The sequence below is a fragment of the Pagrus pagrus genome (assembly GCF_965226575.1).
Source record: "Pagrus pagrus genome assembly, chromosome: 10".
NCBI classification, from domain to species: domain Eukaryota; kingdom Metazoa; phylum Chordata; class Actinopteri; order Spariformes; family Sparidae; genus Pagrus; species Pagrus pagrus.
Window position 1 is genome coordinate 1,763,511 of NC_140194.1, and position 14,723 is coordinate 1,778,233.

A 14,723-nucleotide genomic window follows, 5' to 3' on the forward strand; every position below is an offset into this window, starting at 1 on the left:
TGAACGTTTAAATGTTGACGCACACTTTATCAGATATGATCATTATATAACTGTACACAGTTTAACTGTAACACTGTAATATGCTGAAGATTTCACTTTTTCTACGTTTGATTTTGATGTTTTTGCCTCTGAGAATCATTCATTCATGATGACAGATTTCAGTTTCTCTCAGACACATCCCAGTAAGCAGACTTTGTCTCATCTCTCTCTTCAGGCCTCAGCGGGTAAAAAGTACAAATTTGTCGTCACTGGTCACGGAAAATACGAGAAGATCCCTGCGGACGACGAGGACGAAGAGTTCACCAATGGAAAGTCTGGTAGGTTAACAGACAGGAAGTGAAGAAGAAGAAGAAGATGTACTTAAATAGGCGCAGACCGGACGCCGTAACACATCGACTTTATGTTTATTTTCTTTTTTTTTTATCATATTTTGTTCGTCAGATTTATGCAAAATTGAGATTTTAAAACCAGTTTTCAAAATGTTCTACTTCAGACTGTTGGACTGGATCGATCACAATCCAATTATCTACTACGAGATGTTCAGTCCACAGTCCAGATCCATTAATCTGACACAAGTTTAATTATTGTTTGTTCTTCTTTGGAAAATGAAACCTGAAGTGTTACACAGATGGTGAATGATTGACAGATCCTCCAGAACGATCCCTTCAGGAGCTGCAACATGGACAAATAAATCCCCTAAGACAGAAAACGTCTTTTAACTGCTGCTGAGTGTTCAAACAGTAAAAAACAAAAACAAGTGAATGAGGGAGAAACTGCACATTTATTTTGAAAGTGTCTTCAGGTTCACAGGAAATCGTCCCGCTAACGTTTTCAAAACTTGAATCTGTAACTGCAGCACACACGTTACAAACCATTAGAAAGAACAATAGAAAAAAACAAACGATCAAAAATAAAACTAGAAGAATAAAGTTCAAACCCGTCCGTGTCTCCTGACCTTCGACCCCTCCGGCCTCCGTCACAGCGGAGGCTCTTCATCGCTCGTCTCCAACAACTTACAGAAGCTTTTTATCTCAGCAGCCATCTTCAAGTCACAATGAAATCACTTTGTTAGCAGCTTATAGATCATTTTATTATTAAGATAGAGACATACACTATATATATATATATATATATATATATATATATATATATATATATATATATATATATATATATATCACCATCACCATAACAAAATATCATCGTTATATTGCCCTGCACTAAATATTTCATACACGGTGACGCTTTATGTTAATGTCTTAGTTAAAAAGTACTTTTTAATCTGATTATTAACATTAATAAGACGAAATCTGTTAATAATAATGTGCTAAACATACTTATTGAGAAAGTTTACCGACTGCTTCAGATGGTAACAGGAGCCTTCTCAGTGATGTCATGTAACTGAGTACATTTACTCAAGTACTGTACTTAAATACACTTTTGAAGGATTTTTACTTCACTTGAATATTTTAATTTTCTGCTACTTGATTCTTCCACTCCACTACATTTTGGAGGAAAATATTCTACTTTTTTACTGTACTCCATGTATTTGATAACTTTAGTTACTAGTTACTTTGCAGATTACATGCCACCTACCTTACCTGCATCAGAGCCCAGGTCGCACATATTTGAATATTTATTTAAGGCGGAGAAAAGGCGTGTTAGTGTCTCGTATCTGCAGAAAGTTTCTTATTTTCTCTCTTTGTTGCTGCTCGGGACGCTTTACCAACCCAACATGTGGCTATTTGACGTCCTGGGAATGCGACTCAACCATCAACTATCTTTGTGGTGCGTTCAGGAACAGCTGGGACAAATCCTGCTGACTCTACCTTTAACTTTAATAGTCATTGAATTATATTAATATGACGTGAGCTTCAGTTAGCTTTGACCACAAATGTCCTTCAGAGGGAGACTTTTTACTCTGATACTCTGAGTACATGTCAGGGCCTGTACTCGATTACTTTTACTGGAGTAAAGAAGCTGAATCAGTATTTCTACTTTTACCAGAGTCTGTTTTTACACAAGTATCTAAATATCTACTGGAGGAAACAATGTGTGGACTGTCACCACCTCAACAATAAACATGTTTATTTTGGCACATTAACACTTATAAAGACTTATTTGTGTTAATAAGGGTCTGATTTATTATTAACTAACACTTATTAAAAGGACGTTAATAAAAATAACTGTAGATTTATTCATTAGTTTGCAGTCGCTCTTCACTATTTTGACAATAAATCAAACAAAAAAAAATTCTCCCTCGTCTGCGTCTCCTATCCAGTTTAACTGACATCCGATTGGTGTTTTCCTTCAACTGATCCGTCCCTAAATTACGTCTCGTTACGCTTCCTGTTTGAACAGGAAGGAGGTGAAATGAAGATGCTTTTAAAATGTTGTTTCATTGTGACTTTAAGAAGGTTCAATCACAAAAACCTAACCAGCTACAGCCTAAAGAAGACACATCCATTATCTAGTGAGAGGTCTCACCCTGAGGCAAGTAGCACCATTTTGAATAAAACTGGATAATTGAATCACAAATGATTTGTCTTAAAATCATTTTTTCTGTCTACAAAAATACAGATTATTTAATGAAATAGCTCATTAGACGTTAACTTTTCAAAAATAAATAATTAAATCCATCCAATCCATAACTTCTCTCTATAAATTATATTTATTGTGAACGTGTGATGAAAGAGAAACAAATGAGAAGCTCTGAAATTTACTTAAAACAAAAACGCTTTTAATCTGAAGTGGCGTCTGAATGACTTTAAGACAAATGCAGCGCTTTCCAGCTAATCCACAAACATTTAACGTCCAGACAACCAGTCACACGAATGCACCACAAAGCATTTGTCAAGTATATAAAGTTCAAGCCGAGTTTTCTACACAAACACAAACTACATTCGATGAACAGAGACTACGATTTCCTGACCTGTACATTATTCCTGTTGCTAACACGTCTGCACCTGTACATTAAACATTTATCACAACTTTTTTTTCTTTACATTTTCGTCTTGGCGATTGATATTATATATATATATATATGAGCTTAAGTAGCAGCGAACCCTCGTGCCTTTCTGTTAAAGTCTTTTGGTTCCTCGTCTTTGCCTTTCCGCCCAATCAGACCCATTTCAAAAACTGTTGAAATTTTCGTCACCGGCCTCGAAGCTGCCTCTTTAAGCTTTTTCGCGTCAAACTTTGGACTAAAGAGCAGCACAGGCAGCCGGAACGCGAATGAAGGTATCTCTGTCAGCTCGTCCTTTGTCTCCTCCTCAGTTCCCTTCTCCTCCTCGCTTTTGCTTAACTCGATCTGGTGCATGATGTTCTCTTTGGTGGAAAACATTTGGAAGAGGACGGCGTCCCACATCTTTGTTGCCTTGGGAGCGTCTTTGCTTTGGTTCTCGTCCTGAGCGTCGTCCTGAGCGTTAGCCTTCTCGCCGACCACCTCGCCGACCACCTCGTCTGCCTTTTTCTCCCCGCTCTTCTGGTCCTGCTCGACGGCCGCCTCCTCTGGAAATTTGGGCTCCTCCTGCTCCACCACCATGTGCTTCTTGAGTCGGGACCAACCGCTCAATCTAGATTTCATCCCCTTCGGCTTTTGAAGGACTTTAAGAAGGGGTTCGGCTGCAGGTAGGGATTCATCCTCCTTTTTCTCGGGCGTAGATTTAACTGCAGAAGCCGACTCTTTTTTCTTGTCTTTTGTTTTGTCTTCACTTCCTGTTGACTCGGCAGGTGCTGCGGTGCTCAGCTTCGAGCCCTCAGCTTTAGCCTTGGTTGCAGCTACCGGTTTCGCTGGCTCTTTTTGATCTGAGACGACAGCTTTTGCTTCAGTTCTTGGCTTCTGCTCGACAGTCTGGACTTTATCTTTGCCTAAAAGTTTTCTTACTGCCTTCAGAGGATCCTGGTCGTCACCTTTGGGCAGAGGCTGTTTGGCTACAGGAGTTGTTGTCTTTGGTTTGGAGACTTCTTGAACTGGTGTTTCCACCTTCGGCTTCCCCAGAGTTTTCCCCAGGACTGTCGGAGGTTTAGCCTTTGGTGTTTCTTGAATCACAGCTTTTTCTTGTTTCACTGCAGCCTGACTGGATACTGTGCTTGTCTCTGGTGTTACTGTTCCTGAGGTGTCAGATGCTTGTGAAACAATAATAGTAGGGACGGAGGGGGTGGGGGCGACCTTCTCCTGTCTCAGATGGGGTTTATCTACATCCTTGGGGGTTTCTTTAGCTTTAGACACCTCGGCTGGAGATTGTTTCACAGACGGTTCTTGGTTTGGTGTTTTATACTCTGCCGACTCCTCTTTCGTAGCTTTAACCTCCTCTTCAGTTTGAGTCTGAGAACTCGAGATACCGAACGCTGGAGCGTACGTTTTGATTCCTCCGTAAGCAGCATATTCAGCCGGTGTCAGTCCACGATAGCCAGACTTTGATTTTTGAGCCACTTGTGTCGGAGTTTTCGGTCTCTGAAAGGCTGCAGGTGACACACCAGCAGGTGATGTCCCATACGTGGGTGTCCTTGGTCTTTTAAAGCCAGGTGATGTGGACAAAAGCCGGGACGCCTCGTATGTTGGAGTCTTGGGCCTCTGATGGCCATGAGGAGTCAGCGCTGATGGTGTCGCCTCAGTCTTAGCGAGCCTTTGGGAGCCGGCTGGAGTAGTCTGGATCTTTTCTCTCGTCAGATCAGGCTCTGATTTTGACTTTGTAATACTTTGCTGGATTGGTTTGGCTGCAGGTGTCACGTCTGAATGAATGTCCCCATTCAGCATCGTTTCAGTCGGCACAGTCGTCTTCACACTTTGGGAAGCAGATGAACCGCTCGCAGCAGGCACTGGTTTGGGCGATCTTGACCTCTCTGGCTCCACTGTGATCGGCGACACTGCAAACAAAAGAGGATTGGGTCTTGAGATTTCAAATACAGGTGTTGCAGCCCGAGTCATATGGTACGCCGGGGTTCTGGGCCGTCCTGCTGAAATTCTTGAGGATTGGAGCTCAATTGTTGGCGTTTTGACTCTTTTTATTTCAGATGTCGGGGTTGCTCTTTTTATTTCAGATGTCGGGGTTGCTCTTTTGACTTCAGATGTTGGGGTTGCTCTTTTGACTTCAGATGTCGGGGTTGCTCTTTTGACTTCAGATGTCGGGGTTGCTTTTTTGACTTCAGATGTCGGAGTTGCTCTTCTGATTTCAGATGTCGAAGTTGTAATTGTACTCATCTCTGTGGTTGGTGTCGTGCTTCTTTTAGTTTCAAAAGTTGGTGTCTTTCTCTGCGGCTCTGTGCCCAACAAAGGAGGCTGTATCAGATCTTGCTTAGTTTCTGTTGGTGCTTTACTTGAAGGTACTGTGCTGCCAATAGAAGTTAATCCAGCTGAGTCATACACCGGTGGGGTCCTGGATGTCTCGTAGTACGATGTGCTCGCCGTGTACATCCTAATTTGAGGAACATCAAACATCGGTTTGGGCGATCTTGAAGGTTCGGTTGCTTTGAATGTTGGACGTGGACTTCTGGATTTGACAAACGGGGTCAACACAGTGAGAGGACGATACACAGCTTGCCCCCCTGTTAGTTGGTAAGGAGTCAGACCTACACTTGTGTGTTTTGGCTGAGGGGATGCTTCAGCTGCAGCAGGTCTGAGACCGGCATGAGTTTCAGCTGGCTTTCTCACCTCAGCAGCTGCTGCTGTTGCCTCAGGTGCAGACACAGCTGGCTGAGGTATTTTGGGTACAGCCAGCTGGGCACCTGAAGCTGGTGAGACTCCAGTGAGGTGGGCCGCTGCAGAATATGAAGAAACTGTGGTAACATGCTGCGAGTAAGAGTACGACGGCATGGCCACCGTCTGAGGTGAGAACCTCGCTGCTCTGCCATAAGCTGCACGCTGTGGGTAAGGAGACGCCACATGTTGATACAGCGGCCTGACGGTGAACCGTGGAGCCTGATGGATGCTTGAGAGGCTGAACGGTGTCTCTGGAGTCCTGGGAGGGGTCGAGTGGTCACTGTGCTCGAGGTCAGGGCTTGCTTCGTTCACAGGGGAAAGGCTTGAGCGGAAAGGCGCGGCGGACTGCGCTGCCTGAGTGGAGGCCTTTTTCTTGGCGGTTCTCTTGAGGAGTTTCTGGAGTCTAACATTGTCCTTTCCAGGCTTGGGAAGCAGAGGAGGGGGGTACTGCTGGGAAAGCAGGCCCAGATGGGTGACAGCACCATAAGCGACAGCCATGAGCGCCTCAGCACCCTGGGGAGAAAAAAATCAAGAAAGGTTCAGAAAACGGAGATTCATGAGTTATGATCAAAACATTCATCAAGAATTAAAGGTCGTCTTTGCAAGAAAAGTTGATTTGAGTCTCATTCCAAACTCATCGAGACGTGTTGGGTCCGATCGACCGCCATCCCAAAGCGCCAGTATTTAACGAGTTGGGAATGAGGAACAGATGAAAGTCAGATGAAACATCCTGTCGTTTTCCAGCTGACTGTATAGAAACATCCCTGAATGTGTTGAGCTCAACATCCTGTTACAACAGGAACTGCATCAATACTAATTTTACTGTTTAAAAGACCTAAAAAGTCTCAAATCAAAGTTGGTGAAAACTTTATGAACTCTGTCGTTAGTTCAAGTGTTAAAACCTCAAACTTTCCAACATGAATGAAGGAAACTGAATCACAGTTAGGACATTTTTAACATTTTCTTTTTTGTGTCTTTTGCAGATTTATATCACGATTACTGACGAGACGTCGTCGCTTCAGGTGGTTTTTCCACCAGACATCGAGCAGCAGCAGCAGTTACAGACTCAACATCTCATTTATATCCAATAAATCACTTTTTCTGACTTTCTCAGTTGGACGACTTCAAACCAACAGCTCAAGTCCAAAAGATCATCAAGTGTCTATATTTGTTCCACTTCCTGTCTGCTTTTGTATTTTCCGTGTTTCTGTTGTATTGTGTATATATCTGACTGAGCTTTAGTGTTTCATGTTTTCTCCTCTGCAGTATTTAGGTGAATCATTCTGAACGTCTGGTTGTTCCTCGTGTGACGGTGTGTAGGGAAACTTTAAAGTCTTTTAAATAGAAAAAGTTTACATTTTCCAAATCATGTAGAATTAATGGACACGTTATCGTTCTGCACTTAAACTTTGGCTAAAGTACAATCTGAAACCGTTGAGACATGAACACTTTTATTTAGTTTATCACGAATCTGAAACCGACAACACTGATTTCTGTTACATCTCAACTTTTATCAAGCAGAAACCCGATCGTCTGTTTTCACCAGCTGTCTCTGTATCACTGCAGACATCTGTCACCTTTCATACCCCAGTACTGAGATCTGTGATTGTGTTTATAACCTCTTTTCTTAAATAAATTAAATAATTTTCTACTTTTGCTGTTTTGTCTTCATCCATTGTGAAGTGATAAAAACCACTCCTGCCTGAACATCACATCATTTGGTCCAGACCAGAGCAAAATACCCGAACATCAGTGGGGATTCATGGTCCCCAGAGGATGACAAAAAATTATTTTGATGACTCCTGAACTTTCCTGTAACGCCAACATCAGGCCAAACGTTTCTAACTAAGTAATTAATGTTATTATATTAAGTAGGACGGATTTAGATTTGACTTTGCAACAGGAGACAAACTAGTCCGCTAGGCTTTAGCTCAGCTGTTAGCCAGAAAGCTAACCTTATGTTAGCAAGATTCAAAGTCAGTAACACTGGTTCGGTCTATACAATTAAATATAATTTTACGTTGTGTTAAACATCAACACTAGCGAGCCAGCTGTGTTATTGTCCACAATTATCAAAGCTTATCAAGAGTATCGAGAACAAATATTAGTTTGTGTGCACTGCCAAGAGTTGTATTCACATATTTTTTAATTTATTTTATTTCAAACGTCGAGGTGCCTGCAGCTCATTGATTTAAGACAGCAGACTGTCTATAGATGTCTGTTTATCAGGATTAACTGACGCTGATTGAGTTCATAGATCAGAGCAGAAAACTGAAATAAAAAATTCTGTTTAACTTAAAATAAACTAATATTTAACTCCACAAGTGAGAAGAAGTCGATCTAAAGTTTTGTATTTTTAGAAACAATTTAAAGATTTTTGGAGTCCAGAGGAGCCTGCAGTCCTGCAGCATATAAATCTGACATTTTTAAGTTGAGGAGGTTTTTCATGCAGTTATAAAAACAGGAACCTGAACGCCACACACACGTACAGCAGACGAGTCATCATGTTTGTGTGAGCGCTGTTTATAAATGCAGAGATCAGAGCTGATAAACCAGCAGGAGACTCGAGCCGAACTCCTCCTGGATGATGTTACCGCCTCGCAGCTGATCCTGTACACTTTAAACTTGGCCTAATTTTAGTTCTGGAGGCAGCGAGGACGCCGGCCAATCACCTGCTTCTTCATCACTCCTTTTTTAAGACTTACAGGCTGCATCACTTTCACAGAACAATAAATCAGAATGCTGTGATGCAGATCGGACCGGGCCTCTGCAGCTTCACGGGGCATCACAACCAAAACCGCTCAGAACGGCAGAGAGAAACTGAGATTATATTTCAGAGCTGGAGTTTGATGTGCCGTCAATATTTCTGGTTATGTTTTCATGCAGGCAGCTTTTATGTCTTTAGAAAATGTTTAGCTGTTCGATTTTTGTCCCGTTTTCATGTGGTGTCAAGTTTGCTTGTGATTTAATCTGGCTTTTATGTATTTTATTAGCGATAGCGTTGTGAGCTTCCTCAGTTCCTCAGCTCCTTTTTTTATTGAGAAGCACTTTGTGGTACGAGTTTGTATGAAAAGTGCTACAAATAAAGTCTGATTGATTAACTGATTGAGCCATCCTCAAAATGTTTACAATAACGACAATTCAAGGTTTAATTTTGGGTCCAACAAATGGTGCGAAAATGTAAATTTGTGACCGACTAAAACATTTAACAAAATAAAAAAACAAGCAGACAATTTGTCCTGGAGTCATTAACGTCACAGGGTTCATCCTCAGGGGAGCTGGAATATGATCAGAAAGTTTTAAGGGAATATAACCGTTTTTATTTAGATGTTTTTTTGTGTGAAAATTTGGAAAACTCGCAGTGAAGGCGCTCGAGGAAAGGGAAGGAGGTCAGTGAAATCTTTACGATACGTCCTCTGGGGAGCGTGAACATAAACAAACATCAACATGGGAATCTGTTGTGTTTCTGATGAGATACTCTGGATTTAAGAACCAGATTTCTTCATCATTATCTTCAATTCCTAAACATGTTACACTTGTGTTTTACTAACGGGAGCTGCCCTCTGACCAGGACGGAGCTCGTCCTCCTCTCTGTGAGCCGACAGACGTTTATCCTCGCAGCTTTTGTTGAGTCAGAATCCTCTCGTGTCTCTTCCCACATAAAAACACGCTTATAGACGCTTATAAATATCTGCAGAAGGGTGAAAGTGAATGCACAGCATCCGACCTCATGACATCACACCCTCGTGACACCTGATAGGGCCTCACAAATATACATTGTCACTGAGATTACCCAATCACAAGAGAGGACGGGAATTTAACATAAAAGGACGGCGAAACGAGCTCGGAGAGGTTCGACGTAGCTCCTCTCTTCTTTCTTTTAAAAATAAACGCTGCACGAACATTAGTATAATTAATTTGAGCTTGAAATAAGAGTCAGAAGTTCACGCAGGATCACTGACATCATGCAATCTGTGCAAAAACAACTGTTTAATATCCTCAGTTTACTATGTGTGTCACCTCAGTGAAATGTAGGCCAGAGCTGCTTGTGTTTTAAAGCCCCCCCGCCCCAACCTCGTCCGCCCACATCCCTCCCTGAACCTGCTGCCGGGCCTGACACTCGAGAGCGCTCTCCTCCTTTTAAGGCTCTGGTAGGCTCGGTATTTGGAGCGCCTTCAGGATGCAAGTTCAAAAGAGGAAAGGGTAATAATAGCCGTGTAATAAAAAACCAAGCTGGTCCACAATGGCCTCCTTAAGTAAATGAATCCAGCCCCAAAAAGTCATTTACCCCCAGCTGCAGTTATGAGGCTTCACACGCAAAAAAACAAACAGTGAGTTTAGATGGAAAAAAGAAGGAACGTACCAGGTGAAAACTTGCTGCTGGTGTTCAAAGCGCTCCAGGCAGGTTCCCCTTCACACAACAGGAGAGAACATTCATTCAGGTTCGATGTAAAATATGAAACTTTATTCCTCACAGAGAGACAACAGGAAGTTACAGCTGAAAATGTGCTCATCGTTCAGTCATGCCAGGACAGATAACTGACAGTGGAGTGTGGAGCAGGCTCGGTGCGAGGCTAACACTTAGCTCAGCCCTGCTGGTGTTTGACTGTTGCACTGCAGACGAGAGAAAAAAACACCCTGAGCTCTTCAAACTCTGATCTCCGGCTGCCGAGGCGGGGGGCTCTGCGTTCGACAGCAGCTGCCTCCCTCACACTCGCTAACAGCTTCCCTGCTCTCTGTCTGGAGAATAAAAGGTGTAATTGTGGCGTGTTTACCTGTGCGACTGCTGCTCAGGGGGCGGCCGGCCGGCTGCTGCCTGCTTGTCCCAGCCCGGAGTGTCAGAACGGCAGGTTCATGTTGAGCCCAACTCGACCCCCCTTCCTACAAATGGAAGGAACAGACGCCATGGCAGTCCAAAAATAAATCCTGAGCCCTGTGAGCTGCTCAGAGTGACAGCAGCGTCGTCGTGACAGCAGAGCGAGGCGAGACGCAGCGCCCAGAGGCCACGGGGCCTTAGGTTTCACCACCTCCAGGCTCTAAAAGTGGGGTCCGAGGGCCACCCAGGGGTCTGTCAGGGATCGACTCGGGAACCGGCAGGGGGCTCCAGACAAAAGAGATACGGTTTAATATGACGTGGTTTAAATTCTGACGAATTCTTGATGGGTTTGGGATTCCTGACGCGTACAGGTGGATTTAAAACACCCCTGATGGTGAATATGGTCCCTCAGTGAGCTCCACGGATAATCTGTGTTTCTAAGGGTCTTATTCAGAGGAGGTGTCGGGCTTTGATTTTAAAGGTTCTGACAGGTTCTGATGCCACGTTCACACCCTATGGAATCCAGTGTTAAGGCTCATTTATGCCCCCGGTTCAGTGTGAAAATAAATACGTCCATACATGATGCAAATCTACGTGTCCTTTACGTTGGCAACGATGTTTACGGCCCTGATGCACCAAACTGATATCAAACAACGAGCTGCGACGAAGTCCGACTGTTGAGTCGGCTCAAGTCGACTGTGTCTCAACCAAGAGGCTGCACTTGAACGCACCGCAAAGACTACAGCCGAAGACCAGCAAGATCGTACGTTCTGCGCCTGCGTGAAAGGAAATAACTCTCTGCAGATTTACAACCCGTTGCCATAACTAAGCAGCATTTCTGGTTAATACGCTCTCTTGTAATCGAGAATGTGTCTGATAAAAGAAGTAGACTGCAGCCACAACTCAAGAGCTGACCAGTGCCAGCGGTGCAGGAGACACCAGACTGACCAGAGCAGCGGATGATCAGCGACTGCCCCAACAAACATGTTGGCGGGGAGCAGACTGTGATATCTGCCACGCAGTGTAATTAAACCCAAATGTAACCGTGTGTGAACTGTCACAGTGTTTTGATGCTCTCGTGACATGAAGACAGAACTGTGAACAAAAATATCAAAATAAAATGAAATGATGTTTTAATGTCTGCGTTTTATTTCTCAGTGTAATTTGTTTCAGTGTTAGTTTGTTGTAAGTTGTAAAAATGGGGATGTTTTCCATCTCTTCCTCTATGATGTGAGCGCAGCGTGAGGCTCACTGAGGTTTATTCCAGTGTGAGTACTGTTGTGTATTCTCAGTAGTGTGAGAGTTTCTTCATCTGGTTCTTCAAGAGGTTTCAGGTTTCTTTAAAGTTCCCATGAAGTCAAAAATGACTGTTTAACTGTTTCAATCTCGTGTCTTAATCTTTATCTCATCCGTGCACAAGAATCTGACCAAAAATGTGAAATTCGAGAGTTGTAACTTCTTGAAAACGATTTCCAATGTGGTAACACTTTCTATACAGTGTCTATGATTCATTATAACTCATTATAAACATACTTATAATGTGACATAATGCATTAATTAATCCTAATTATCAGCACTCATATATCACACTGATGTCTGTAATACAATATAAACATTAGCAGAATGGATTTGCACTGACATAATCTTATTTTCTTCACTTTACTAGAAACAAACAATGAACACTTGTATTGTATTAGAGCTGCCTACAACACAGGGACGCATTAGCTTACTGATGATCACATTATAAGTGATTATAACGTGTGATAAAGTTAAAGGTCGGATTGACTGAACACTTTTATGTCGACAAATCATTTTTTAAAAATAAAACGTCTTCAGCTTTTAGAATTTCAGAATAAAAGTCTGTCTTTTCCTCTAAAACATTATTAAAAGTTTGAAATAATGATTTTAAAATGACGGTTTTGTTTTTCTCTGTGTAAGAATCCAAACAGTTCTTCTGACGAGGTTTGTCAGCCAACAGTGTGACGCTGTGTACACTGACGTCATCATCAGGTGTTATTATTGTACAATATGGACGTTCATCACGAGTTATAATACATTACAGACACGCGCTTCTTAGGAAAAAGGTTGATGACTCATCCTGCACTCGGGGGCGTGTCCTAACATCTCGTCCAATAAAGGCTCTCTTAGTTTTTATGATGCTGTCATGTCTCCAGGTGTCCCTAAAATTATCCAGTATGAGCGCACATTCAGCGATATCTGTTACTGCCTGTTTTTACAGGAAGCAGATGGGACTGCACGATCCATTTCACGGGACACGTCGTGATCCAAGATCCAGGAAGCTTTGTAGTGCGTTGTGAAGGTACTGGGACGTCTTCCTGACGTCTTTGACGAGTGTTTATGTTGAGAGAGTTCAAGAGCGTCCTTACGGAGGTGAATGTGAGCCGTGACAGAAGAACCACAGAGTGATCGATGTATTTTATTGATTGATTTGATGTATTAGGGAGATTTTCGAGGTCCTTGAGATGTTACAGCGGTCCGAAGGAGGGTTTTAGGGATCCGTCATGGAGTTACAGAGATCCACTGCAGGTTCTGAATGATCCACTGACAACACGTCCTGTGCTCAGACTGGGTTTCACAAGTATTTCAGGGGTTTTGTGTGATCAGTGAGTCCCATGTTTACTCAGGAGGATGTTAGAGGTCGTTCACAGAGTTAAAATGGTGCCACAGCTGGTTCTGATGGGTTATGATGGACAGGACGGTTCTCAGTGGGATTATAATAGGTTCTGTGGTCTCTTGGATCGGGTCATGGCTTCTTCCTTTGCTTCATTCACTGAGGAGTGAGAGTGCAGTTTGGGAGTTAATGTGATTTGTTGAACTGTAACCACAGAATCACACAGGAGGTCCACGGGCCTGACGTTTGTCTATTTGTGTTTCTGTGACAGGGAAACATTTGACACGCCCACATACGCTCTGCTCTCTGGTTCCTGTTGTTGTAGCGCCCCCTGGAGGAAACCAGAGGATCGTTCAGGATCCCTGAGAGGAATCGAGAGCGACGCCTCGATCACAGGTCCAGATTAGAAATCGAGCCGCTCAGTGATTCATGCTGCAACTCGTTTGGACTTACAGCTGAACTGAAAGACATGAGTAACAGATCAAACTGATGTGAGGAGGATCTGAAAACCAAAATAAAGGCTCACAAACACAAACACAAACACAACCTCGTCCTCACACTCTGACTTTGGATGTTACACAAGCATTTTTCCTTTAATTCAGCCGGTAACATGAAACCTGACAGACGCCTGTGAGGACGTGTTTGTGTCATATCTCAGTTGTCATCTGACGTTGTTTTAAAGGAGCAGTCTGTAGTTTTGGGGAGGAAACTTTAATCTCCCCTGTGTTTCCTCGGTTCGTTCAGTTTTACACTGTTTCTGTTTTGTTGCCTCAGTTTTGGCTTCGTGCTTCAGCTTCTGTCTGGACTTTTCGCTTCCTCTGCCTTTGCTGCTTGCTTTTTTTGGATTTCCTATTTATGTATTTGGACAATCAGCTTCATTAAAGGAGCAGTCTGTAGTTTTGGGAGGAAGAAATGTTAATGAGAAGAGAAACAAACAAGCTAAATAAACAAACTGTTTTCATGTCTGAATAAACTGAATAAACAAACAACACAATTTATACTGTTTTAACTTTGTTTATATGTGGCGGACCCTGCCACCTGGGACCTTATTTTCCTCCCATAAATATTAAAATTCTGAGTTTGGATTTCTTCTCCAGAACGACATAGTGCCTCTTTAATACAGGTCAAATACACACAGGACTATATTTACTACTATACTATAAATACCAGAGGAAAATAAGGTCCCAGAACACTGTTTGAAGCTAGAAAGGTGGCAGGGTCCGCCACATATAAACAAAGTAAAACAGTATAAACTGTGTTGTCCTTTAAGGTCAGTTTGTTTATTCAGTTTATTCAGTGTTGTTGATTTAGTTTGTTTGTTGTTGATTTTAGTTTTAGTTTATCAGTTAATGATCTTTCTCTTCTCATTAACGTTTCTTTAGTGCTTCTTTAATATTTTCATCCAGAATCTTCAACATAACAAACATTTAGGATGAATTTGAAATGAATGTCGATGTTTTTGATGTCAGTCTGCAGACTTCGCTTGTTTTGATGTGTTTGATTTTCCCGCCCTCTCTCGCTGACGTTCGGACTCAAAGCAGACGATGCATCAACGTGTTGGATTAACATGTTGG

At 42.5% G+C, this 14,723-nt stretch overlaps 2 protein-coding genes across 5 annotated transcripts in view; one reads left to right on the forward strand and one right to left on the reverse strand.

The window, feature by feature from the left end:
* The window catches only part of lsp1a (lymphocyte specific protein 1 a), a 34,600-nt gene extending 27,248 nt beyond the window's left edge, over positions 1-7,352 (forward strand). For all 3 annotated transcript variants that reach the window (XM_084364446.1, XM_084364444.1, XM_084364445.1), the window contains 2 exons: positions 215-317; positions 6,685-7,352. In XM_084364446.1, the coding sequence (XP_084220572.1) occupies positions 215-317; positions 6,685-6,704 (123 nt within the window). In that variant the 3' untranslated portion in view covers positions 6,705-7,352. The remainder of the gene's footprint in view (positions 1-214; positions 318-6,684) is intronic.
* Positions 2,653-11,584, reverse strand: prr33 (proline rich 33). Of its 2 annotated transcripts, XM_084364442.1 has the most exons (3): positions 10,477-11,583; positions 10,065-10,112; positions 2,653-6,214 (listed from the first exon to the last, which is right to left on the reverse strand). In XM_084364442.1, the coding sequence occupies exon 3, from the start codon at positions 6,197-6,199 to the stop codon at positions 3,050-3,052; it is 3,150 nt and encodes a 1,049-aa protein (XP_084220568.1). In that variant the 5' UTR covers positions 6,200-6,214; positions 10,065-10,112; positions 10,477-11,583; the 3' UTR covers positions 2,653-3,049. The 2 variants fall into 2 exon arrangements, with proteins under 2 accessions (XP_084220568.1, XP_084220569.1); XM_084364443.1 differs by lacking the exon at positions 10,065-10,112 and having other exon boundaries at positions 10,477-11,584.
* Between the last annotated feature and the right edge of the window lie 3,139 nt (positions 11,585-14,723).

Bases quoted from the DNA above. Each gene is read 5' to 3' on its own strand.
- prr33 (XM_084364443.1), bottom strand. From the start codon at position 6,199: ATGGCTGTCGCTTATGGTGCTGTCACCCATCTGGGCCTGCTTTCCCAG.